Here is a 24,908-nt window from a genome sequence, read left to right on the forward strand (position 1 = left end):
TGGGATGACAAACTTACTTTGGTTTTACCTATGCACCGACGTGTGTTAAAATAAATAATTGTACGGAAAGTCGCATGCGCAAAGTATAACTTGTAATGAATCACGTCATGGTCGGAAAGTGTTCTGTTCAAATTGAAATGTACATATAAGTACCACTTTTTTAATAGAAAACATTCGTTGAACGTCCAATCAATTCAGATACTACGTATTTTTACAAAATTTAAATCTAAGAAACAAAATAATCTACTCTTCTGGCCGCACCGACTTGTCTTTGCGGAGCGGGAGTCTGTTATTAACAACATCAATAAATAAGGAAAATAAAATAATGTTAAAGGAAGGAGGACACTATTGGTAATTATCAAAGACTAGCCTTCACAGTTGGTGTATCTTAACATATGCATAAGATAACTAACCTGTGAAAATTTGAGCTCAATTGGTCATCGAAGTTGCGAGATATTAATGACAGAAAAAAACACCCTTGTCACACGAAGTTATGTGCGTTTAGATGGTTGATTTCGAGACCTCAAGTTCTAAATCTGAGGTATCGAAATCAAATTCGTGGAAAATTACTTCTTTCTCGAAAACTATGGCACTTCAGAGGGAGCCGTTTCTCACAATTATACCATCAACCTCTCCCCATTACTCGTCACCAAGAAAAGTTTTATGCTAATAATTATTTTGAGTAATTACCAATAGTGTCCACTGCCTTTAAGCGTCCCCGTCCGCTTCCTTTTTAGAGGCCGCCTGTTATTTTTTTCTTTCTTTTTCTAAATGAAAACACTTGTAATAATTTTAGCAGTCTCTCAACAACAAAAATCTAGTTGAAAACCTAGCCCCAGCCTTTAGTCTTTAATGTGTCTGGTGAACGTTTTGAAATAAGAAAAGCCTGAAAAACTAGCCCCTCCTCCCTTTTTCAAAATGGGAGGGAGCTACACGTCGTGTTTTTGTTATTACCCTTTATGTTATGCCAAGGCTAGCTATTAATTCAATTAATATCAACAATTAATATCAACAATTTTTTTTTATCATCCCGGTGGTGCTTTCAAACATTACGATAAATTATGCCACTACACAAAGAAAGAAACAAGATCACAAAACAAAAGTCCGTCTTCCACAAACATCAACGACATGACTATGTATTACATTTATAAACAAAAACAGTAACTTGGTTGAAAAGTCATCTGAGCGATGAAAGGGTATACATGTACATGTTTGGTAATTATTACTCAAAACAAATTAACTTAAAAACTGACTCGGTAACAAGCATTGGAGAGCTGTTAAAAGTATCAAACAGTGTGAGAAACGGCTCCCTAAGTAGCATATAGATTTTGAAATATAGAGGTAATTTCTCACTAAAATAATAAAAGACTTATTATTAAGTCTTTTATTCCTATCTGAGCCACACAATTCGCCCAACAAGGGTGTTTTTTCTTTCATCACTTTCTCCCAACTCCGATGACCAATTGAGCTCAAATTTGCACAGGTTTGTTACTTGTGCATAATGTTAATGAGATACACCAAGTAAGAGCACTGGTCTTTGACAACCAATATTGTACCTTTCCTTTAACACATTGATAATAATATGGTATTCCGGAGAAACTATTCCGCATGAACAACTTTCAAAGCCGCTAGGAATTGAGTCAATAGTGTTCAGGTGTAAGAGTCATTGCTGACAAAAAAAGTATCGGCCTAAAACGAGAAAACACATTTACGGAAGTTGGACAAAAAGTATAATAAATATTATGCCAAAGCTGGAGAGCTGTGTTCAAACCCAAATAGGGGAAAATCGCCACTGGCGTCATTATAATAGATAAGTCATTTTTTGACTCTCGGTTGAAAATCCGCGCGGAGAGGTGCATTTTTGACTAGAATTGTTTATACCAAAACATGCAAATTTTAAGTGTAAAATGGTTATAAATTGGTATCTACGATGTCTGTTCAGCCAAAAAGGGGGCAATATTTAAAATATTGAGATTATCCTCAGTGTAGCCGCTGTTTAATAAATAATGGCATCATAATGTACATGTTGATATAACCCCTGGAGTATAGATTTCACAGAGCTTTTAGGAACAGTGTCCTCATCGGCAACCAGGTTTACTGGACATGTGGTAAAAATTATTGCTGACTTTCTTGACCTGCCAGTCCAACTTGAAGACAATTGGACACTATTGGTATTATTGTCAAAGACCAGTCTTCTCACTTTGTGTTTATCAACATAATATTATGCATAAAATAACCAAATTTGAGCTCGATTGGTCGTCAGAATTTTGAGATAACAAATCCCGGGAGCCGTTTCTCATAATGTTGTATACTATATCAACCTCCCCCATTCCTCGTTACCAAGTAAGGTTTTACGCTGTTGAGTAATAATTATTATTACCAAGTGTCCGATATCGTTCTAAAGGTAATGCCTCTCTTTGGGAATACAAGGGTTGTTTCGAATGCAATTTTAGTATGAAACAAGAAAATTAATTGTTATCATCTGTTATAAATAATTCCCTTCTATGGTTGTCAGTGGTGTATAGCCGTATGGCATGTAGTTGTTTGGGAGTAATGACCTAGCTGGATATACAACGGGTGGGTACGTGGGTGGAACACACACTGATGGAGATCGCTGGTAACCAAGCCTGTCATGGCGGCCCTTGAGCATGGCAAGATGCTGACAATAAAGGGCATGTCTTTCCTGAAGAGCTCGGTTCCAGTAATGTTCGTAGAGACTTTTCATCATCACTTCGTCGGCGGGCGTGTGTGGGGCGGCCTCAGCCGCTGCTCGGTGTACGATGGCATCGTCAACAAAGGGCGGGCTGGTTGACTGATGTACCGTGGCACGTGGTGACGTAGGTGTACTAACGGAACTTCTTCTTGTGGCAGAAGACATGGTTAAGACTGGGCAAAATGTGTCTCGCTCATTTGATTTGTCTCCCCGAGAGAGTGGTGGTGAGTTCAGGAAACGAGATATAGGCAAGGTGTTCCCCAACGTCAGAGAGTTTCCCCGGTGGATTGCAGTCGGTGTCCTGATTCGGCGGGGGGACTCGTGGGGTTTCGGAGATCCTGTTGCACGGTTTGAGTTTTCCTCGAATGGGTCAGCGCGTTTTCTCAGGTCAACGGGTTCTGACTGCACCACAGGAGGATGGGCTATAATTTGGGGCGATGTTCTTGCAGTTTCGTCGCCATCTCCGCTCAAAGGGCTAGGCGAGCCGGTCTGAGGTGGTGTGTAGGACGCCGGCGTCGAGTCATCAAAGGGTGAAGAGGTGGTGGGTGAAGAGGTGGTGGGCGAAAGCTTAGGAGGCGTCTTCATGAAACTCACGGGGTGTGAATGGTCTGGATTCAAGGCCCAAAAGTTGTCCTTACCGAATGGTCTGTGGCTGTGGCGGAGTAGCTTCACGAAACAGTCGTTGACTGAGAGGTTGTGACGGACACTGTTCTTCCAGCCGACGTACGAACCACGGAAGCACTCGTTGTTCTCCTCCAAGTGGCTTAAGATTTCTCGCAATGTCAGCATGCAGTTTGGAGCCGACTGTTGATGAAAATAAGAAATGAAATTATAATGATTATTTAATTGATTTGTTGTTTTTTATAAACTTACAACAGAAAGAACTCCGTGACATTATTTAAAGCAGGTTTATGTACAGATGATGGGGAAGAAGTCCCCATTTTTTTCTGGATCGCACTAAATACCGACTCATGACCCCTCTCGACAACAAATTTAAAATGCTTTGCAGAAAATTTGAACAAAAGTCAGCCGTTAAATTATGCAGAAGAGTCATATTATGCGTCTAAATCACTTTCAAACTGTGGAAAAATTTATAATTTTAATTGTCAATTTTGTGTGCAACGACCGGTTTATAATCACCACGTTGTCTTTCGCCGTACCTGGATGATTATTTACCATTCTATGTGTCTCTCATCTTGGAGCAATATGCTCTCATTGATTTGAAACAAATTTTTGGTGTCAGGACACTTCGTACCTTTACCACTTTGTTCCCAAGACACTTCGTACCTTTTCAAGGTACGAAGTAACTTTGGACAATGATAATAAAATCGCCCCTTGATACTTCCAGAGTAGCTGTTTAGCTATTTACAAAAAAAGAAGAAGCAGCTTATACCACCATATAACCGGTCGTTTCTAATTCGGGTAAAACAACCCTTGTTTTACAGTTAAAAATACACTCCTTTTAAACAGTTTAAAAGTGGTTTAGATGCATATGACTCTTTTAAATATAATTCACGGTTGACTTTATGTTCAAATGTTCCTCATAGCATTTAACATTTTGTTGTCGTGAGTTGTCGGTATTTAGTGCAACCGATTTCGGGTGAGGCATGAATTAATGCCTATGGTGATAATATTATTACTGCACAACAACTATCGATAGTAAAAACATACTTGGTAAGAGGCACAGTGCTGCTGTAGCTGTCTATAAACAACGTTTATATTAGCACTTTCATAAAATGATTCCCTTAATCCAACACTTTAAAATAAACGTTCTATGCATGAAACGTTTCTTAGATTGTGTATTCGGTTTCCAATTAGATGAATTGCACATGACGTCATTCCACCATCCTTAAAACATCTTTGAAAGTGCACGTGTTACGCGCTGCCCATCCACGACTCTCAGCCAATGGCAGTCTTTCACGCGCGTGCTGTTTCAGCAAAGATGGGGCAAAGTACTTCTCTAAAACACTCACACCTTTTGGAAAGCCAGGTTCACCTCGGGATAGCCCTTAAGTTGTTGTAATGATCAAAACAATCGAATGGCTTCTAAAACCAAGGCATATCATAGTTTAACTGGTAACTTAAAGGAACACGTTGCCTTGGATCGGACGAGTTGGTTTATAAAAAAGTGTTTGAAACCGTTTGAATATATATTTATTGACCAAACCAACAGCGGACGAGCCGCCAATTACAGGAAAGGATACAAAAAACCCAAGTCAACTCGTACCCAAGTCAACTCGTACCCAAGTCAACTCGTACCCAAGTCAACTTGTACCCGAGTCAACTCGTACCTGAGTCAACTCGTACCCAAGTCAACTCGCACCCAAATAAATGTTTTAATTTTTTTTTACTCTACTCGTACTGATAAATATTGTCACGAGGGTTCGAGAGAACAGGTGAATAGTTGTTTCTTATTTGAACTGTTCGTCTGCTTATTAAAACATGATTAAACTAAATGCATTGCTCTGTCTTAATAATGTTTGAAGATGACAACAGAACTCCGAGAAGAGGAATAACAATGTTACCAAGGTATAACAAAACAATTGTTGCACGCTGTGACTGGGGTCCATGGGTTTTGTTCACCCTCTGTGGCAAATGGCACCCTCGGCTTCGCCTCAGGTGCCATTTTCCCCCTCGGGTGTACAAAACGCCATGGACCCCGTCACAGCGTGCAACAATTGTATAATGTTGTACTGGGACTGTACAGTAGCTGCCCACTGTCAATGGTCTGGTGAGTAGCTCGATGGTCTGAGACACAGTTAAAGACATTGGACAGTCCAACACTACTCGTAATTGTCAAAGACTATCCTTCGAAGTTGGTGTATCTCTCTTGCATAAAATAACAAACCTGTGAAAGTTTTAGCTCAATCAATCGTCGAAGTTGCGAGATAATATTGAAAGAAAAAAACACCTGTGTCACACAAAGTTCTAAATCTGAGGTCTCGAAATCAAATTCGCGGAAAATTAATCCTTTCTCGAAAACTACATTTACTTCTGAGGGAGCCATTTCTCACAATGTTTTATCCCATCATTGCCATCAACTTATCCCCATTACTCGTAACCATGAATGTTTTAATGCTAATAATTTTTTTGAGTAGTTACCAATAGTGTCCACTGCCTTTAATGTTTAAACAGTTTTCAAACCTGGCAAGCATGCCTGGTGGCTTGCACTGCTTTAACAGTGACCCCATAAATAACCATCCACCAGATAGTTGTGTTGGCCCTTGGTGGAATAAAAATAAAATTGATTTATCGGTCACCACTAAAACTGTTCTAGCACAGTGACTGAGCTCCATGCTGAGAACAACAATACAACATTTCTTTCGGCTTTGCAGCATAGCTACACCAAGGTTATTATCCTGGCATAGTGGCAAGCTAGAGCACTGGAAGCCCCTATTACTCCAATGTGTACTTAGCTACATGTAGGCCTATAATAATGACCTTAACCTTACCACTGCAAGCAGTCAAAGGTTGCACCGGTGTATAGGCCTATATACACAAAAAGGAAACCGCCTAGGAAGGGCTAAATAATTTGAACCCCACTCTAGACAATTCTTTGTTCAACTCCCTAATACTAGAAAAACACCCTAAATATGAACATGATTTACTAACTTCTCAGTTTGAGGTTTCGCTATTGACCCCTTGCATGTGCGTCACACGCGGCGACTGATGCCACGCTCACCATGTTGGTGGTCAATAGGCTTACGTGTAAACGCCCCGTCACCTAAAAATGCGCACTTCATTGAATAACACAAGTTGACATTGACCACCAAAATGGCGCATCCAAGATTATTCTGATGATGAAGTCAGGTGAAATGGGTCAATAGTCTCAATGAACGATAGCAGAACGAACCTCATAATTCTATCTAGGTAGACTCAGAAGTAACTGCCGGTAAAAAGTAAGTAGACCTATTCTCAAGTAGAAATCTTTCCTCACAAGTCAAATAACATGAGCTTACCAAGGTCAGCTAGCTAGGTGAGAATTACAAACAGCAGCAGTCAGCAGTTTTTCTGGTCCTCAAACAAGGCCCTTTATATTCTGTAATAATTAAATGTCGGCACACTTTTGCAACAAGTTGATCGAATCCAGCAACACAACGATTCCTACTCAATGCTCTGTCATACATTTAGCTATTCATTGCTGCAATGATTTTGTTTTCTTGGTTTTTTTTCATGTTGCAGTTTTTTTTTACTTAGGCCCTACGGTGGGAAAATTAATCAGAGAACTTTTTTTTTAATATAGGCTTGTTAGAATGAATTTTTTGTTTTTTTTTATTCGGAAAAAGATAATAAGAACTTACGCAAAGTGTTTTGGTTGGAAAAAGTGGAACAGTATATTTGTTAAAATGTACTTGTTATCGGAAAATGATAATCAGAACATAACGCAAATGAATGAATTGAATGAATTCTTACCATGAAATTTTCTTTTGGGAACACTTTAACAGGAAAAACACCAAGGTAAACATGAAGGGTTGCGTTTTATACATAGTATATTTTTTCATTGAAAATAATTGGTCTCATATGAACATGGAGGTCGAAATATTTATACCTCCTTGATAACGAAGAACTAGTGTGCATCTGATCTGCTCAACGCCTTTCACGGCGACCCTTCAACACGGGAATTTAAAAGAAACCACAATGGATATCTGCAATGAATATCCTAGCGGAAAAAGGCAGAAATGAGATGAACAAACATTATTAAAAACGAAATTCGTGAGATTATTATTAATAAAAGTGAGCTCCATATGATGGTAGAACATCATTTTTATTTCCTATCGCTTACAAAATCACGTCGCACGGAAATTCTCCGTTTCGGCATACAACGTACGTTGTACGGTACGAGTTGACTTGGGTACGAGTTGACCTGGGTACGAGTTGACCTAGGTACGAGTTGACTTGGGTACAATATTTTGGGTACGAGTTGACTTGGGTACGAGTTGACCTGTTTCGCAAAAAATCAATTAGAAAAATTCATATAGCCTATACAAAAACAATCTGATATGTACAAAGTTAACAATTAAAATAGAATCGTCTTAGGAAAGAAAATTAAAGCATACATTGAAGATTAAGTAAAATAAAATAGGGAACAGAAACGGACCACCATGAACGAATGTGAATATATATATAAAATAAATTTTAAAAGCAAACGCCTACATTAAATTATAAACAGAATAAACGATAAGAGACAAGGAAAAAAAAAAATTAAATAAAAAAGATGTAAACAAAACCAAATAAAATAAAAGAAATGCATATGGTTAGAAAGATATTTTAAAAGTAGAATAGAATGATCTATACAAGTTTCACTCAAAATTGCATGGTTTTCTTTTTTAGTCGCGAACTATCACGGTCGGCCATTTATGGGAGTCAAAATTTTGACTCCCATAAATGGCCGACCGTGTTATTGGACGAGGTAAATAGAAAACCACGCAATATTGAGGCAAATTTGTGTAGATCATTGTATTCGACTTTTACAACATCTTTCTAACCATATGCATTTTATAACAAACGGTTACAAAACGCTTTTCAAAGACCAACTTGACCGATCCAAGGCAACGTGTTCCTTTAAACAGAATTAGCTATTGCAAACATCTCACCACAACCAAAAGGATCGACGGTATAAATGCAAAAAATTTAGTTAAAGGCCTCAGGTGTTCCGACCACTAGCAGAGTCTTTCTGTGGAGGGGGGGGGGGGGAGGGGGCAAGGGGCACCGTACATAGGAGTGTAATTAATAATTCTTGAATATTCCGAACCCCACCAAAATGGGGACCACAAAATTAACATTGCCCCCCCCCCCCCCCCGCTACGCAACAAGAGCGTTTGTAAGAAAACGATAAACACAAGCAATAGTCTCCAATCATATACCGTGCACGCTGTCACCTCTAAGTACAAGTTTAACGTCAGGCTGCGCGATGTTTGCTCTGACTCGCTACAAACACTTTCAGTTTCTCCGCTAATGGTACGAAGTGTCCTGACACCAAAAATAAGCAGACACATTATATGAAATTCCAAATAATAAATACAACCTTGCCAAGATATGTATTCGACAAGAAAGTGTTTTTGAACTTGAGCCTAAATTGGGTGCAAACTGCACAACAGTAGACTTTCATCATTCATTATAAACTTGAACTACCAATTCGTTCTTACCTTGATCGCATTTTTGATCAGGTCCACGTACGAGAACGGCGCTACGATCCGCCGTCTGTAGCCAGGCCGTTTGATCCCTTTTGTGGATACCCTGGCTCCCGAACGCTTCTTAGAGCTTGCCCCGGCTGGCACGAGAAGATCGGACCTGTCCTTGAACGAGCTCAACGGCCCCCAATGCGGTTTCTGCCCACCGTCATCTTCCTCCGTGACCCCCATTAGTACATCTACCGGCTCCGTCTTGATGGACAACATCACGTACAGATAAGCTTGAAACAACGAATGCAGAGCGATAAACCAGAATAATGATAAACCAACAACTGATCATGAGAGCAGAGCAACTGGCTAGAACCATGACGTGCTGCTCTCCCAAAACTCTGGCATTCTCCGAAATGCATTCAATACACCCATGAGTTGATCAAAAGACTAAAAAAGCCAACCAGCCTTGTTAACCCCAGTAATTGTTTATTGTGGTCTATGGTGTGTATAGATAGCTTACAGGTTCGCCCTATTGTGTTCCATGGTATTTGTTATTGGTGCCGTGAAAACGACTCTTCTCTAACTTTCTGAATGATCTGTGCACTCATTCATTTTGATAACGTGAAAATTCATTGAAGCGTTCGTATCCTTTTATCATCACCTGGCTAGGAGCCATCAGCCTCTGGTATCTTCACGGGTTTGTTCTGGGGCTGCCAATGACCTGCAGCGGCTACATCAAACGGGCGTATGTTTGTATGTCCCTGACCGAGCTTAATTAATGTGGTTGGGGGTTTGCCAGTAAACGCAATCTACAGAAATTAGGACAATACAGCTTATTTTAAAAGGGGATAATTAAGTCCTGTGTTGGAGACAGGTTTCAATACTCCTTTGTTTTATGAATTGAATAAGATAAGGTGCAAAGGGAAAGCAGTGAGATTAAAGCTATAAGATACAATGCTATACAATCCATTGTCCTACTTTGGGGGTGGAAGGGCTGTATATCTGATGTTATGGAAACACCTTTGTACAAAAATGTGGATTACATCGGGTTATGTGAGCGTTGGGGTTTAGTCATATGGAGTGTAACCCTTATCATTTGATTGAACCTAAACCTCATTGGTGAACATCAAGTCTATACCCATGGACAATGGCACACAGTTTCACAAGAAAGATCAAACGAAAATGTAGGCAGTTTCTCCCTAACAACTAGTGTTGGTCAAATTGATGGCAAACTTTCTTTTTAAATTGCCCCTTTTCACACAATATAGCCGAGCCGGAATTCTTTTTTTGTCTCGATCCTGTGATGAGATATTCCCACACAAAGTTAACAGCAGATACTTATTACAAAATGACTCGTGAAAATAATATTCCAAAAAAAGCTACAACATTTTGCCGTTTTGGATGAAGCACCCCTACGTTGTTCGCATTTATTGTAAATTCAAGTCTCTTCTCAAAACTTATCTTATGCCACAGGTTTTCAATGACTAATTTTGTTGTGTCTGTTTTTCTTTGTGTTGTGTTTTGTTTTTGTTTTGTTTCTGGTTTACTGCGCCTTGAACACCCAGCAGGGTGGATATGTGCGCATTCCAAGTCTTATTATTATTATTATTAAGTTCAGCAACCCATCCAAGCAGTATTTGATTGAGGCCAGTTTACTAAACCCGAACAAGACGTCTTGCCGTGACGATGCAGTTAAATCAAATGGACCTTTTAAATGTTACAGCCATCTTGCACGTCTTCCATACCGAGGCTTGTCATCAGAAAAAAACCTTGTCTGTCTCCCAAACGTTATGATTAAAACCACCAAAAAGTGATCTATTGCATAACGCGAGATGAACAGGCCGAATGAAGTTGAGGTACTACGCGCAAGTTTTTATGCAAACAAAAACCCAGCTATAGCCTTATCGTTGTATGATTTGCCTTTTTGGGTGAGGGGACATTCTGAGAATGTGACGTATGCAAAGGGTCTTCAACTTCAACCTCTTGGACCACGGTTCGAATCCCCCCGGGGCACTAGGTGAATTGATTCGTTTTCCCCTACCTGTGTGTGCGAAGGTTTTTCCTGTGTTCATTATGTGTCCCCCCCTCTAGACAAACTGAAACCGTCTCCTTTCTGTGGGAACGCGTGGCAACGCTAGTCAAGTAGAGGCCTAGGCACAATGCACGAATATAAATTGCTAAGCATGACATTTCTTCCCTGATAAAAACAGAATTACCGGCCAAATTTCCATTTGTTGCATATTATTGCTTGTTAATGGTATTCAGCTGTTGTTTGATTATCATGAACATCACTGTGGACTTGGTCGGTAATCCCGTTGTTATCGAAGAAAAAGTCACATGCTAAGCACATTTTTTTTTGTGCTTAGCAGCTCTATGAAATTGGGGCCCGGTGATTGAAGTCCTTGGCTTCGCAACCAGAATCAATCAATCAATCAACGACAAATGAAATAAATGAAGAACAAAAAAATGAAGGCAGTGAAAAACATCATTAGGAAATCACAACAGTGCAAACGTCGTTACGTTTTACGCTAAAATACTCATTTATTGAACGAATTAGGAAATTGCGAAAAATGACAGTAAAAGTCAATATTGTCTCTGTTTGTGGTGACAAAAAGTTGAGAAAAATTAATTGTTGTTCTGATTAAATAACTGATCAGCTCCTTCCTAGAAAAAAACCCCACTCAATACGAGGTCAGGTCAGAATGGAAAGATCCCTTTCTAAACAATTATCAAATTGAGGAGAAAGCATTAATTTCATAATAATCACATTCATTTGTAGTTATTCAGGTTTGCTTGTGTTGTTGACACCTTTATATATCTATTATATTTAGTCTTTCAACAGAAACTTAATATGAAACAAAATCCAATATTTTGTTGATCAATAACATAAAATGAGTACAATCCACAATAAAGTAACAGTGACTAAAACAGATGACATCGATTTTATGTATATTATGAGCGGTAAAGCTTTTGAGACGATTTGTTTCATTACAATTACGACGAATGATTTAAAAGGGAAGGAAGACGTAATAATATATTTAAAGAAAATAAGGAATCGATTTTAAACTACACTATTTAAAATAAAACTCCAAAGGGAACCGATACATCAGTCCGTTTCGTTCCGGTCATTTTTATGGTGCAATAAAAGGGGCTGGAACTTTCGCATCTGATGTGGTCAGCAACATCAGACCGCATCGATCAGTGCCTTCTTGGCCCCAAGTCTGCCTTTCTTCATCACAGACTGTTTCTCGTTGATGGTTTTAAGCAGTTGTTTCTGCTCTTCGGTCAAACTCTTCTCTGTCTTCATGTGTTTCTTGGCCATCTTGCTTAGCTGGGTGGGCAGTTTCTCGGCGCCCCTCTTCTTATTGTCGAATCCAAAACCTATAAGAAAAAAAAAGGCCATGACAAAAATCAGAATTTGAACAAATTCATCCGTCTGATAGAAAAAAATAAAAAAATAATCCCATTTAATAAAGGCAGTGGACACTCTTGGTAATTACTCAAAATAATTATTAGCAAAAAACCTCACTTGGTAATGAGTAATGGGGAGAGGTTGATAGTATAACACATTGTGAGAAACGGCTCCCTCTGAAGTGACGTATTTTTAGAGAAAGAAGAAGTTTTCCACGAGCTTGATTTGGAGACCTCAAGTTTAGAATTTGAGGTCTCGAAATCAAGCATCTGAAAGCACACAACTTCGTGTGACAAGGGTGTTTTTTCTTCATAGTTACCTCGCAACTCCGACGACCAATCGAGCTCAAACTTTCACAGTTTATTATTTTGTGCATAAAATATGTCGAGATATACCAAGTGAGAAGACTGGTTATTGACATTTACCAATTAGTGTCCATTGCCTTTAAATAGCGCCTTTTCCGAAGGTTAGAAAGCGCTCGTGCAGGTTGTGGTTATCAAAGATTAGCGTTTAAAGACACTGGTTACATTTTGATCAGTATTCCCACTTGGAAAAATACAAACGTTTGACTCCATATTGTTCAAAACAGTTGCAAGAGAATCATGAAAGTAACAAACAAAACCCGGTGTTGCATTAATGTTGAGTGTTTTCAGGTGCCTTATTTCACAGATCTCAGGAATTAAGTTTTTTATTATTTGAGTAAGATATTACCTCTTCCTCAAAAACTACGTTACTCCAAAGGGAGCCGTTTCTCATAGTGATTCATATCATATTATCAACAGCTCTCATTTGCCGTTACCAAGTGCGTTTGTATGCTAACAATTGTTTTGGGAAATTACCAAAAGCGTTACATGTGGTTTCAACTACCGATGCATTTTGTAAAATCTTACAACCATGCTACAATTTAGCAAGTGACCCTTGCTAAATTGCTCTCGTGTGAAAGGGGCTTAATATGCGAGAAACTGCGTAGGGCCATTGATGATTTCGAAGCTTGCTAGTCTATAGGCACTTCCATTCATCTAGTGCGACCATTCATTGAACCGAGAGAATTATTTTATTTTCAGAAAATTTCAGAACGTTTAGTAGTGAAATGGTTTAGGGCTGAACAAACAATAACAAATTGACAAGAGCGGGATTTGAACCAACGGCCGTCCGGATTAACGTGCCGGTCGTATGGCAGGAGATTCTGTCCACCCCAGCTAAAATTCTATTCCCTTTATGGCAGTGGCTGCTGTACGCGCCATACCACCTTGTACACCCAAAAATGCTTCTATATGGGTTCGTTCGTTTAGCTTCCCTGGGTCGACCCCGGTGTGTGGCATTTTTATTTCCAGGACGAACGTGTGCAGCTAATTACCCACGTTCTTCCTGGAAATAAAAACGCCACACACCGGGGTCGACCCAGGGGAGCTAAACGAACGCACCCATTATTGGGTCTCAGAATTCATAACATCAACTACCTATCTTTCTGTAAAAATGTATATACTAAGCGCCATGAGTACCTTGTTGGTAGATACGTGCGCTATATCAACATTATTAATTATTATTATGAAGAAGTGTGTTTGTTCATACCATCATGGATGCCATAGCAGCCAAGCCATTCGTCGTCAGCGTAGGGACAATCTGTGATACGATCACACGCCATCCACCTTGGGACCACTACGTCGGACAGGAGGCAGTAATGCAGCAAGTCCTGAACGAACCAGGCTAATGGGAGGAGACCAAAACAATCGTGTTAGTCTTCCAATTATGTCTGATTTGTTTTGGAATAAAATGATATAATTTAGACCAATATTAAGAACTTCGTGAAGTTAACAACGACTAAGTTTACTTCTCCCTCGATCACTACAGTGACAGTAGTGGTCCCGGCCAAATTTCTACCTTAGGTCAAATACAGGAACGTTTTCTTTTCACAACTAGCTGAGAAGTTCCCAAAATTCCGTAAAATCTATACTCCATAATCTACATACAGCAAGTAGTATGCACACATTCAAAATTTAACACGTTAATACAACCACTTTACCACGCAGTGCCTCAAATCACACAATGATTATTGTTATTAAAAACTGTGTGGTGAGTTTCTTTTAAAACAATTCCGGTTATAATGTTATTAATCAGGTTCCGGGTCAATTTCACAGCTAAGCAGATAATTATGCTTAAAAAACCTTTCCAGCTAAAGCAAAAATAAGCCGGATACCATTCACATGTTGTACACGTGCCATGGTAATTGGCTGGTCCTTTTTCTGTTGAGCAATTTGTTGTTGTGCTTAGTGGCAGTGGGCACTGTTGGTAATTACTCAAAATAATTATCAGCATAAAAACCTTACATGGTAATGAGTAATGGGGAGGGGTTGATAGAATAAAACATTGTGAGAAACGGCTCTGTCTGAAGTAACCTTGTTTTCGAGAAAGAAGTAATATTCCACAAATTTGATTTTAAGACCTCAGATTTAGAATTAGGTCTCGAAATCAAGCATTTGAAAGCACACAACTTCGTGTGACTAGGGTGTTTTCTTCTTTCATTATTATCTCGCAACTTTGACGACCAATTGAGCTCAAATTTTCTTAGGTTTGTTATTTTATGTATATGTTGAGATACACCAAGTGAGAAGACAGTGTCCAGTGTCTTTAAGTCATTACTATTTGTACTCACGGTCACAGTGAGATTCGTCTTCTCCTTGGCTACAGTCTGTAATGCCGTCACACACCCAGGACGAAAAGATGCAGTCCCCGGAATAACACTGGTAATCACACCACTCAGAACCACCTTCAGAATTGTAACCGAAATCCCAGGAGAAATCGTAGCTGGATTGGTCGTAAGCACCAGTCGGCTCTACAAAGAGAATAGGCAGTGGACGCTATTGGTAATTACTCAAAATAATTATTATCATAACACCTTTCTTGAATACGAGTAATGGGGAGAGGTTGATGTATAAAACATTGTGAGAAACAGCTCCCTCTGAAGTGACGATCTTAATTTGTTTTTCACTGGAAGATCTTGATTGGATCCTATTTTGTTTGCAAAAATCGCTTCAGATGTGTTTGTTGACGTGCAGTAGGCCTAAGAGGAAATGCTATTCAGGCAATTATTACAGAATAGTTTTTTGAGAATATTTTAAAAATCGATCACAATTTTTTACATGAGATCGATTAGAAAAAAAAACCCAAAGAAATTGGTTTAATTTAATTCTAAAACTACAGCACCTCATTAGGTAATATTTTATTCGAAAGTTTCTACCATCATTATCTTCAAAATTTCTGATTTAATGTTAATCTGTGGACAGTGTGTTTTGTGTCTTAAAAAATAGCCCAGAAGCTGTAATTTGAAATAGTTCTCTCCCATTAAATGGAAGGCCCAAAACAGATCGGCAACAAGAATAAAAAACACTATAATGGTAAAAAAAAAAAATAATAATAATAATAATCAAATAAAATTAATTCTTTACGACTCGAATTTGGGCCAAACCATTCAATAAGTTCGAAATCATTTTTTATTTTTATTGTTCGTTTTCGACTGACTAACAAGTTAACCAACTTTTCTTTTCCATATATTAATAAAAATAATCTTATTCTTTGTCAGAGTTTTGGGAACATACCATTGTACCAGCTGCAGCTCGAGTACAACTAAATTGAAGGCATATTAAAAAAAAGAAGTAAATAAATAAAGACGAGAGAGTAGTTTTTGGGATGAATTTACCGTAGGTACACCCGGCTTCATCTTCACCATGTGGACAATCAGTCCAGCCGTCGCATTGCCAGTAAGATGGGATACAGTGTCCAGAATCGCATGTGTATTCACTCCAAGCCTCACAGGTACCTATTATAGGAATTAATCAAACATACACTGTTATAAGTCAAAGCAGTACTGATTTGGGGAAATACTACACTGCAAAAACTGGGGTGTTATATTGATTCTTCCTGGCATCTACATGTGACAACACCAACATGGTGTTATTTTTCCCCCGCTAGGTAAAATTAACACCATGTTGGTGTTGTCACCTTTATAGATACCACGAGAATCAATTTAACATCCCAGTTTTTACGGTGTACAAGGGAGGTCACGTTAGCCATGCAAGTTACGCGAGCAAAATGCCTAAGCGTGAACGTCAGAAAATTGTGTTGTATATTAGTATCTCAATTTTTGATCATAACGTGAACTTAACATTGTTCACGTCAGATACGTACGTGCAGACGTCATAAAGTGAGCAAGCAATAAGCCTAAAGTAATGACGTCACCTAAAACGCTTGTTTTTCTGACGTCTAAGTTTGACATTATTTGCTCGCGTAGTATGACATGCATTTAAACCTCCCTACCTACATGAATTCCCCAAAACGCAAGATGTACAATAATTATCCATTAGTGGGCGAAAAAGCTACGTGAAACCTTCGTCGAGATGGTCACCAATAAGCACTTCCAGTACTTGGTGTTCATTACAAATCTTTGTTAATCACTTTTGTTCGAAATTAAGTGAGCTAACCATTATTCACAACAACGGTTTCAAACGATTTCATACAATCAAATCGGCTGATACATGGCAACGTGTCTTTTTTTAGTTTTCAGTCATTTCTCTCGTTTATAGGCAAAGTTATTGTTCTTGTTTAAGCACATTGCCATTTTGACGCACGCCGTTAATGGTAGAAGCGTTTCTAGTCTTTCCAAAACCGTGAGGCTGGGTCAAGATTTTGTTTTATTGATTTAAGAAAAATCCAGAAGTTTACAAACATCAATGTTAGATTTAAATGGTACACAAATACGTTTAAACGAGATTAAAGGCAGTGGACACTATTGGTAATTACTCAAAATAATTGAGTATACACCAACTGTGAAGGCTAGCCTTTGGAAATTACCAATAGTGTACACTACTTTTAAATAACTTTCCCGTCAAAAACGACTTCGCTTATTAGGTACCTGTTGATTCGTTGATGGAACATCCAAATTCGTCGTCCCCATCTAGACAGTCATCCATCCCGTCGCATTGCCAGTTACCCGAGATACATTGTCCAGAAATGCACAGGAATTCATTCACACCAGTACAGTTCACTAGATTTGGAGCAAAGTGGTAATGGCAAATAGGTAAAGGCGAAGATATCTATAAAATCAATGTAATTTTTCGTGTTTATGTAATGTACGTATGTCAATCAGGCATCTCACCACAAGCTTAGGCTGCTAGATGATGCCTCAATACTTGATTAGTGAAGTGGCCGTTCTGCCTGGAAGAGCTTTAATTATTGGATCCCTTTTATTATGAATAAAAATTATTATTATGGCTATGTGATATTTTCATGAAGTTTGGAAAAAATGTGAGTTTGAATTGATTTGAAATTACACAATTCAAAATCACAAAAAATGTCCTCTGAAATAATATAAGCATCATGTCGACATTTTTGCCACACCCATTATCACTTGGTCTCAGTGCCAATTCGAGATCTTTGCACCGTTTCAGACCCGGGGTTGGACCGAACCCTGTTTTTTTTATATGAGCTAAAATAATGGTACTAAAAATCAGCCCAGTCTTTTCGGTCGGCCCCAGCGGCCAGTCTATCCAGGATAGCTGGGATGGGCTACTCGCTTGAACAGATTCTTGTTCGGGAAGTACGGTATGCGTACAGTGCATAGAAATATGGTGCAGTGTTGAGTGTGATGCATGATGGGACTGCCCATTATTAAACCAATGACCGTTTGCCCATCCTTTGGTTAAAGAAAGGCGCTGGGGACGAGCGAACCCAGTCTTGAGAGTTTTGTACAACGGGGACTTTTTGGACGCTTGGTGGCAGCAGACTTACCAGGCAATCTCCATTAATCTCGGTATTGTACGCATGCTCAGAACTATGGTAAGGCTGCTGCCACCCTCCGTTCCAAAGTCCCCCATAATTGTACACCTTCACACAATATCTCAAGCTTGACTTTTGTGTTCTCTCAAGATACGTACCAGTTTGAATAATATTATTGTTCCAAAGAAATTCCTTGTTCAGTAGGTGAAATTCAGCCGAAACACTTACTATTACTATTCCTATTTTTTCAATAATGTTGCTATTTATCTCCTTTTCTATTATTGTAATATTTTTTACTGACCATTCTTTGATTTAACGTTTACTTTGTGAACCTTCATCTTGTAGATACATGTGTAGATAAACGATTTTAAAGTTTATGTGATGTATTTTGTTTCGGGACATTGTTTTACTCATTCCTAAAAAAACTACAGCACCTCAGCAAGTAGTATTTTAAAGGAAGCCTTCTTATATCATCTTAAAACGGTGTAAGTTTAATGTAAAAAGTAATCCTTTAACATGGTGGTGACTGAAATGCACTGGACACAATTGGTAATACTCAACAATATTGTTTAGGATAAAAACTTACTCGGTAACGAGCAATGGAGAGCTGTTGAGCAGTATAAAATAGTGTGAGAAGTGACATTTTTAAGAAAGAGGTACTTCTCACCATCAAATAATATAATACTTCAGGCCTGAAGCCTTTCATTTTGTTTGTGAAAGCACACACTTGTGCAACATGGGTGTTTTATCTTCTTTCATTGTTCTCTTCGCAACTTCGCCAGACGAATTGAGTAAATCTTTCACAGATTTGTTAATTGATGATATGTTGAGATGCACCAAGTGAGAATACTGATCTCTGACAATTACCAAAGGTGCTCAGTGCATTTAACACCATGATTAGTTCAAGTCTAAAACAAAATGATTATTAAAAAAAAAAAAAATACATACTGCTGCGTTCTTCGTGACGACGTTGCATTCTTTTCTCCTTTTGTGCTGGCTTGCTCAAGCACATCCCTTTGAAGAAAAATATATAATGTTGATAAATCAAACAAATACAATAAGGTTGTTATTTTCTTTCACTTCATCTTGAAGGCAAGATACACCTCGGTAATTATCCCTCAAGTTAATCTCCATAAAACGAACTATATGTAAATACCACTGAAGAGCTATTGATATTACTGTTAAAAAACACCAATAGGCCTACCCTTAAAGTTTGAGCGAATTAGGTGATAGTAACACACGAACTTTTGAATCAGAGAACGGATTTAGGCATGATGCCTTTTGCATGAGCAAAATATCAACATTTGCTATTGCATGCATGGGCTATATGTTCGGAAACCCCCTTGTCACACGAAGTTGTGTGCATTTAGATGGTTGATTTCGAGACCTCAAGTTCTAAATCTGAGGTCTCAAAATCAAATTCGTGGAAAATTACTTCTTTCTCAAAAACTATGGCACTTCAGAGGGAGCCGTTTCCCACAATGTTGTGTACCATCAACCTCTCCCCATTACTCGTCACCAAGAAAGGTTTTATGCTAATAATTAATTTGAGTAACTACCAAATAGTGTCCACTGCCTTTAACATAATTTAAAATAAGTGGACTCATCATGTGTTTCAACTCTCTAAGCACAGTTTTTACAGTGTAAATATCCCCGATGACAAAACGGATAACACCATCCCCACCATGGCCTAGAGATCATTATCATTCTGCCTTCATCTTGGTCATGTACATTGTTCCTCGTATCGAATAACAATAACGAATTCTAAAAATCATTTAACAAATAGGAACCAGACTATTTTGTTCTATCATCCTCGGTTTGGTAACATTGGTATCAATATGAGAAGTTCAGGATGGCTGCATCATGATAAAATAAATGTCTATATCACAGCCCCGCTTGTTAGTATAACGAAAACGACAAGAGAACTTACCGATCACCAGGGATCCTACCAAGAGAGCGAGGGCGAGGCGTGTTGCTTCCATTGTCAGATAGTTTGGGAGCTTGTCTATGGCTTGCCTTCCAAAGCAATTGAGGCTCATATTTATAAGAATTCTCGGCGTGGGTGTCTGGAAATTGTCAAAGAGAACAGGTGCACATTTTTGGTTTATTCAAACAATATTTTAGTATTTGAACGAATTGTCAAAAACAAACTTTCAAAATTTTATATGTTTGCTTTCCTTTTCCACGATATTAAGATACTGACATTGTATAATCCTCCATTTGCACATCTGGTCTTTCGCTTATTTACTCTGATAAGAAAAGAAAAAAGACAAAAATTGATTCAAAAGTTGCTTTATTGATACAAACGAGGCGCAGCGAGACTTGTTTCTTTTTAGGTTTTTATTATCAGGAGAAAAAAGAAGAAAAAAAAAGTGTGACCTAAAATAAAAACTGACGTAGAGAAAAACCAACATTAAAAACCCCACATTAAGATTATTTCCATTGAACCACGTAATATATGATATCACGTGCTTAAAATCGGCCCAACTTGTACATAGTGACAATTGAGATTGTATCGTTCAACCTTTATCAACTTTTTGCTTGGAATAAAGGGTGTCATGAGGCCAATGTAAGTTTTTAAAATATTGGCGAACCCTTATTTTGTATGCCACCGGCTGAAAGTAAAGATGATTATTATAAACATATTGACTGACATGCAATGAGGTAATTAGTGTACTTCTATTCCCCAGATGGACATTGGGTGACCGGCCGAGGGAAATGGCTCCTCTCCTGGTCACTCACAGACCCGAGGGGGAATAAACGTAAACTAGTTACCGAATTATGCCAATCAATTTGTGTTTTATAACACACCTCTGTCTTTCAGCCATTTTACAGTTTCGGAACAGATTTTTTTTTTAAGTTCACAGATTTACAAATAACTTACAGGGTTTACAGAAGGTAATGGTGAAAGATTTCTCTTGAAATATTATTCCATGAAATGCTTTACTCTTTGAGAAAACCAATTCTCGATATCGAGAACGGATTTATTTTAAACGCATGCCATGACACGACGAAACGTGTGGAAACAAGGGTGGGTTTTCCCGTTATTTTCTCCCGACTCCGATGACCGATTGAGCCTAAATTTTCACAGGGTTGTTATTTTATATATAAGTTGTCATACACGAAGTGTAGGCCTTTGGACGATGCTGTTAACCGAAAGTGTCCAATGACTTTAATAAGAACAGAAATCTAGAAAAGAAAGTTTTGTAGTTGCTGTTCACGTCTAGAGAGGGCGCTATAACCAGGCACTAGTTTCAAAGACTAGTGCCCGCCGGGCACTTTTCCCGCAAAACATGCATGCGCGATCACTAGTAGTAGGCGAGAGGCTATAATTATTAGTTCACCCCCATGTGACCGTGTTACAGTCAACCAGAACACAGAACAAGCAAGAGGTATGTTATAAAAACAATAATGAGATACTCGACAGGGTCAAATTAAAACCAAGATCATAAGGAGTTCACACATAAAGTCAGTCATGAATGAAGCGATATTTATACGCAAATTGGAATAAACGCATACTCATCCGTTTGTGTTTGTTCTGTATAAGAGAAGTGAGACTTTTCTGTTTGTTTGCATATAATGGCCAAAGCCCGATGTGCGAACTTGAGGCAATGATCTTGCCTCCGATCGAGAAAAGAAATTAATTAATCCCAAGTTTCATGGAAGAAGTGATGTTATTGCTGTGACCTCTGTCCTTACTCTATGCTGTGACTAGTTGTGACTGTGCACGGTTTCATTTTTACACTTATCCAACTTGTTGCACTTTTACTTTCACAGTTCCTTAAATTCACTGGACACTATTGGTAATTTCTCAAAATAGTTGTTGGCACAAAAACCTATTTGGTAATGAGCAATGGAGAGCTGTACAGTTGGTGGTATAAAGCATTGTGAACACGGCTCCCTCTGAAGTAATGTGTAGTTTTTAAGAAGCCTTACGAAGCCTTCTATTGTGCATCTATAAGCACACAAAGTTGTGCAACAAGTTTTGGTTGTTTGGAACTTCGATGACCAATTGAGCCCAAATAACAGAGTTGTTATTAATGTTGGGATCTACCAAGTGAGAGCACTGGTCTTTGACAGGTACCAAAAGTGTCTACGTGCCTTCAATGAAGAAGAAAGCACGGAAGCGATGCATACATATCAACATCTCATTTCGTGTAACACGTACACGATAAGTCTTAGCTTATCGTGTACGTACACGATACAACTAAACGTACACACAATAACTTATCGCATGCGTACACACCGAGGAGAGATTTGTTTGTCTTCATGTAGCGGCAGCAAGAAAGCCATATAAGGTGCAATTTTTGTTGATAACCAATGTGGTTCTTATTGTCGGCGTCCAAGATTCGGTCCCCCAATGGGAATGTAACACGGGATTTCCCCTAAATGTACAACACAAGAAATGTCCAAAGAGGATATGTAAAACCATAGAGCAAAGTTAATACAGTGGGTGGGGCGGGGGCAATCCTGCCACATTCACACGTGCCCTGATTGTATGGTTTCTGGTTTGCAGGCTTTGTCACATGGCATATTATTGATCTATTTATTCATTGGTCTTTACCTATTTTAATTGTGAGTTTGTTTCATTTTGTCGCTTTGTTGATTTTTTTTTGTTCAGTATCACTTTTATTTCAGGACACATGGTCACGAGAAGGACATTCTAGGTGATGTGGAGGGAGGGGTTGCACCGAGATCTTTGCTTCCATTTTACGGAGTGTAATAAATGCTTCGTGATAAGGGTAACATTGTATCTTAAAAAAAAACTTATCTTAGGGCACTGGACTTTTGTTTTTCATTATTCTCTTGTAAATTTGATGACCAATTGAGCCAACATTTTCACATATTTGTTATTTTATGCATTGTTTGGATACAAAAAGTGTGAATACTGGTCTTTGACAATTACCAAACGTGGCCAGTACCTTTAAGGACTTCACAGCAAACACAACCCCTTTTTAGTAAAAACTGTTTCAGAAAACATCTGACGTTTAGTTTAAATTTTAGTTTGTTTCATTTCGTCGCTTTGTTTGAATTATAATTTTGGCAGTATCAATTTCATTTTAGGAAGAGGTCACATCGGGGACAGTGAGTCCGGGAGAGTATAAAAAGACTTACTTCCGGGGGTGGGGCCAAAATCTTTGCCGGGGGTACCTTGTGAGGTGTAGAAAATCAAGTTCTGTTGAAGCTGAGAGGTCGAGTTAAATTTAAACATTCCGCAAAAACGCCAAACCTTATATCAGAGGTTTTATAATGTTGGTTCTCTCCAACCCCAGTTTGTTATTAAGTTCGGACTTTTTTTTTTGCTGGTTACTTTTTCGCCTCGTTAACTGAAAAAGAAACAAGTGTCACTTTGCCTCTTTTGTATCAATACAACAAAGTTTAAATATTAATAACAATTTGTTTGTTTTTCTTGTCTGAGTAAAGATGCAAGCGGTCAGATGTTCAAAATGGAGGATACAAACTTCATCATCCAAACCTCGTGTCTATAGTTAAAAACAGAAAGCAAAACTTAGAACATTTTGAAAGTTTGTTTTTTAACTCCGAAAGTGCAACCTCACCATTCGCTGAAAAACATAAACAATAGTTTGAATAATGCAAAAAAAGTGCACCTGTTCTCTATGAAAGTTTTCAGACACCCACGCCGAGAATTCTTATAAATATGAGCATCCTTTTGCTGTGGAAGGCAAGCCATAGACAAGCTCCAAACTATCTGACAATGGAAGCAACACGCCTCGCCCTCGCTCTCTTGGTAGGATCCCTGGTGATCGGTAAGTTCTCTTGTCGTTATCTTTACTATTACTAACAAGCGGGGCTGTGATATAGGCCATTGGTGGGGGATGATTGTATCCACTTTGTCATTTGGGATACGTAGCAAACAAAGCGAATGAATAGACATGCTCTTACTCTATACCAGTAACCAATGATCAATCATTGTCCTAAAAAAAGAAAAGAAAAAAAAAAGCCTCATGAATAACAATTGTTGTGGGATTCCCTTTGCTCTGACACTCTCTGACACCATATCAGGTAATACTTCCGGGTGCTAAGGTGTTCGATAGTACCCGACTACGGGTGCTTTGGACATCCTGTGAAAGTATTTTAGTCTGAGTTTTAGGTAGTTTGGTATCCGAGTAACGAGTCCAACAGCCGGGTATACTTTTGGTAGTATATTGTCAAAGATCAGTTACATCACATCACTTTATCCAAACAAACGCATAAACCAACAAACCTATGAAACAATTGGGCTTGTCATCGAAGTTGTACATGAAGTAGGAAATACGCTTGTTGCATAGAATATTGTATGTTCGCAGGAAAGCTGCATGTATGCCCGAAGCCTTTCTCCCATTCAAATGTTTGGGTGAAAAGTCACATCTCTCTCTAAACTACGTTTAGTTCAAATGATATCGTTTCTAACTATTTCATAATATCAACAGCTCTTCAGTGGTCTTTACCAAGTAGTTTTTATGGATATGTTTTGTGGAGTAATCACCAATAGTGGCTTGAAGTTAAAGATACAGAAATGAACAACTTACCACATTTTAATCCGATACACTCTGACAATATTTAGAAGAAAAAAAAGTATTTCCTAGACACACATGCTAAAGTTGAACACGCTGGAGTTCATTGAATTAAATAGCACAAGGAACCCCCTACCGCCCTCATCGGTTGACAGTCATCAGTGTGAATAATTATTATTATTATTCTTTGTTTTTTTGATATCAATGTCATTTCTCATAGGGATGTGCTTGAGCAAGCCAGCACAACACGAGAAGAGAATGCAACGTCGTCATGAAGAACGCGGTTTTGGTATGTACTGTATAATCATTTTCCACATAATCGAAGGGGGGAGGGTCAGGTCACAGATTTTTCGTTCGATTGTTTGTTTGTTCTT

General features: G+C 38.5%; 2 protein-coding genes across 2 annotated transcripts; both read right to left on the reverse strand.

Annotated features, from left to right (window-relative positions):
* Positions 1-1,541: 1,541 nt before the first annotated feature.
* Positions 1,542-9,304, reverse strand: LOC117305991 (forkhead box protein I1-like). Its single transcript, XM_033790844.1, has 2 exons — positions 8,860-9,304; positions 1,542-3,517 (listed from the first exon to the last, which is right to left on the reverse strand). Exons 1-2 carry the CDS (start codon positions 9,109-9,111, stop codon positions 2,486-2,488), a joined length of 1,284 nt encoding a protein of 427 aa, XP_033646735.1. The 5' UTR covers positions 9,112-9,304; the 3' UTR covers positions 1,542-2,485.
* A 2,634-nt stretch (positions 9,305-11,938) lies between these two features.
* Positions 11,939-24,636, reverse strand: LOC117305981 (low-density lipoprotein receptor-related protein 8-like). Its single transcript, XM_033790830.1, has 8 exons — positions 24,550-24,636; positions 19,950-20,085; positions 18,968-19,033; positions 17,157-17,288; positions 15,945-16,064; positions 14,901-15,080; positions 13,820-13,954; positions 11,939-12,216 (listed from the first exon to the last, which is right to left on the reverse strand). Exons 2-8 carry the CDS (start codon positions 20,056-20,058, stop codon positions 12,020-12,022), a joined length of 939 nt encoding a protein of 312 aa, XP_033646721.1. The 5' UTR covers positions 20,059-20,085; positions 24,550-24,636; the 3' UTR covers positions 11,939-12,019.
* Positions 24,637-24,908: the final 272 nt, after the last annotated feature.

The sequence above is a fragment of the Asterias rubens genome, unplaced genomic scaffold (genome assembly GCF_902459465.1).
Source record: "Asterias rubens unplaced genomic scaffold, eAstRub1.3, whole genome shotgun sequence".
Classification (NCBI taxonomy): domain Eukaryota; kingdom Metazoa; phylum Echinodermata; class Asteroidea; order Forcipulatida; family Asteriidae; genus Asterias; species Asterias rubens.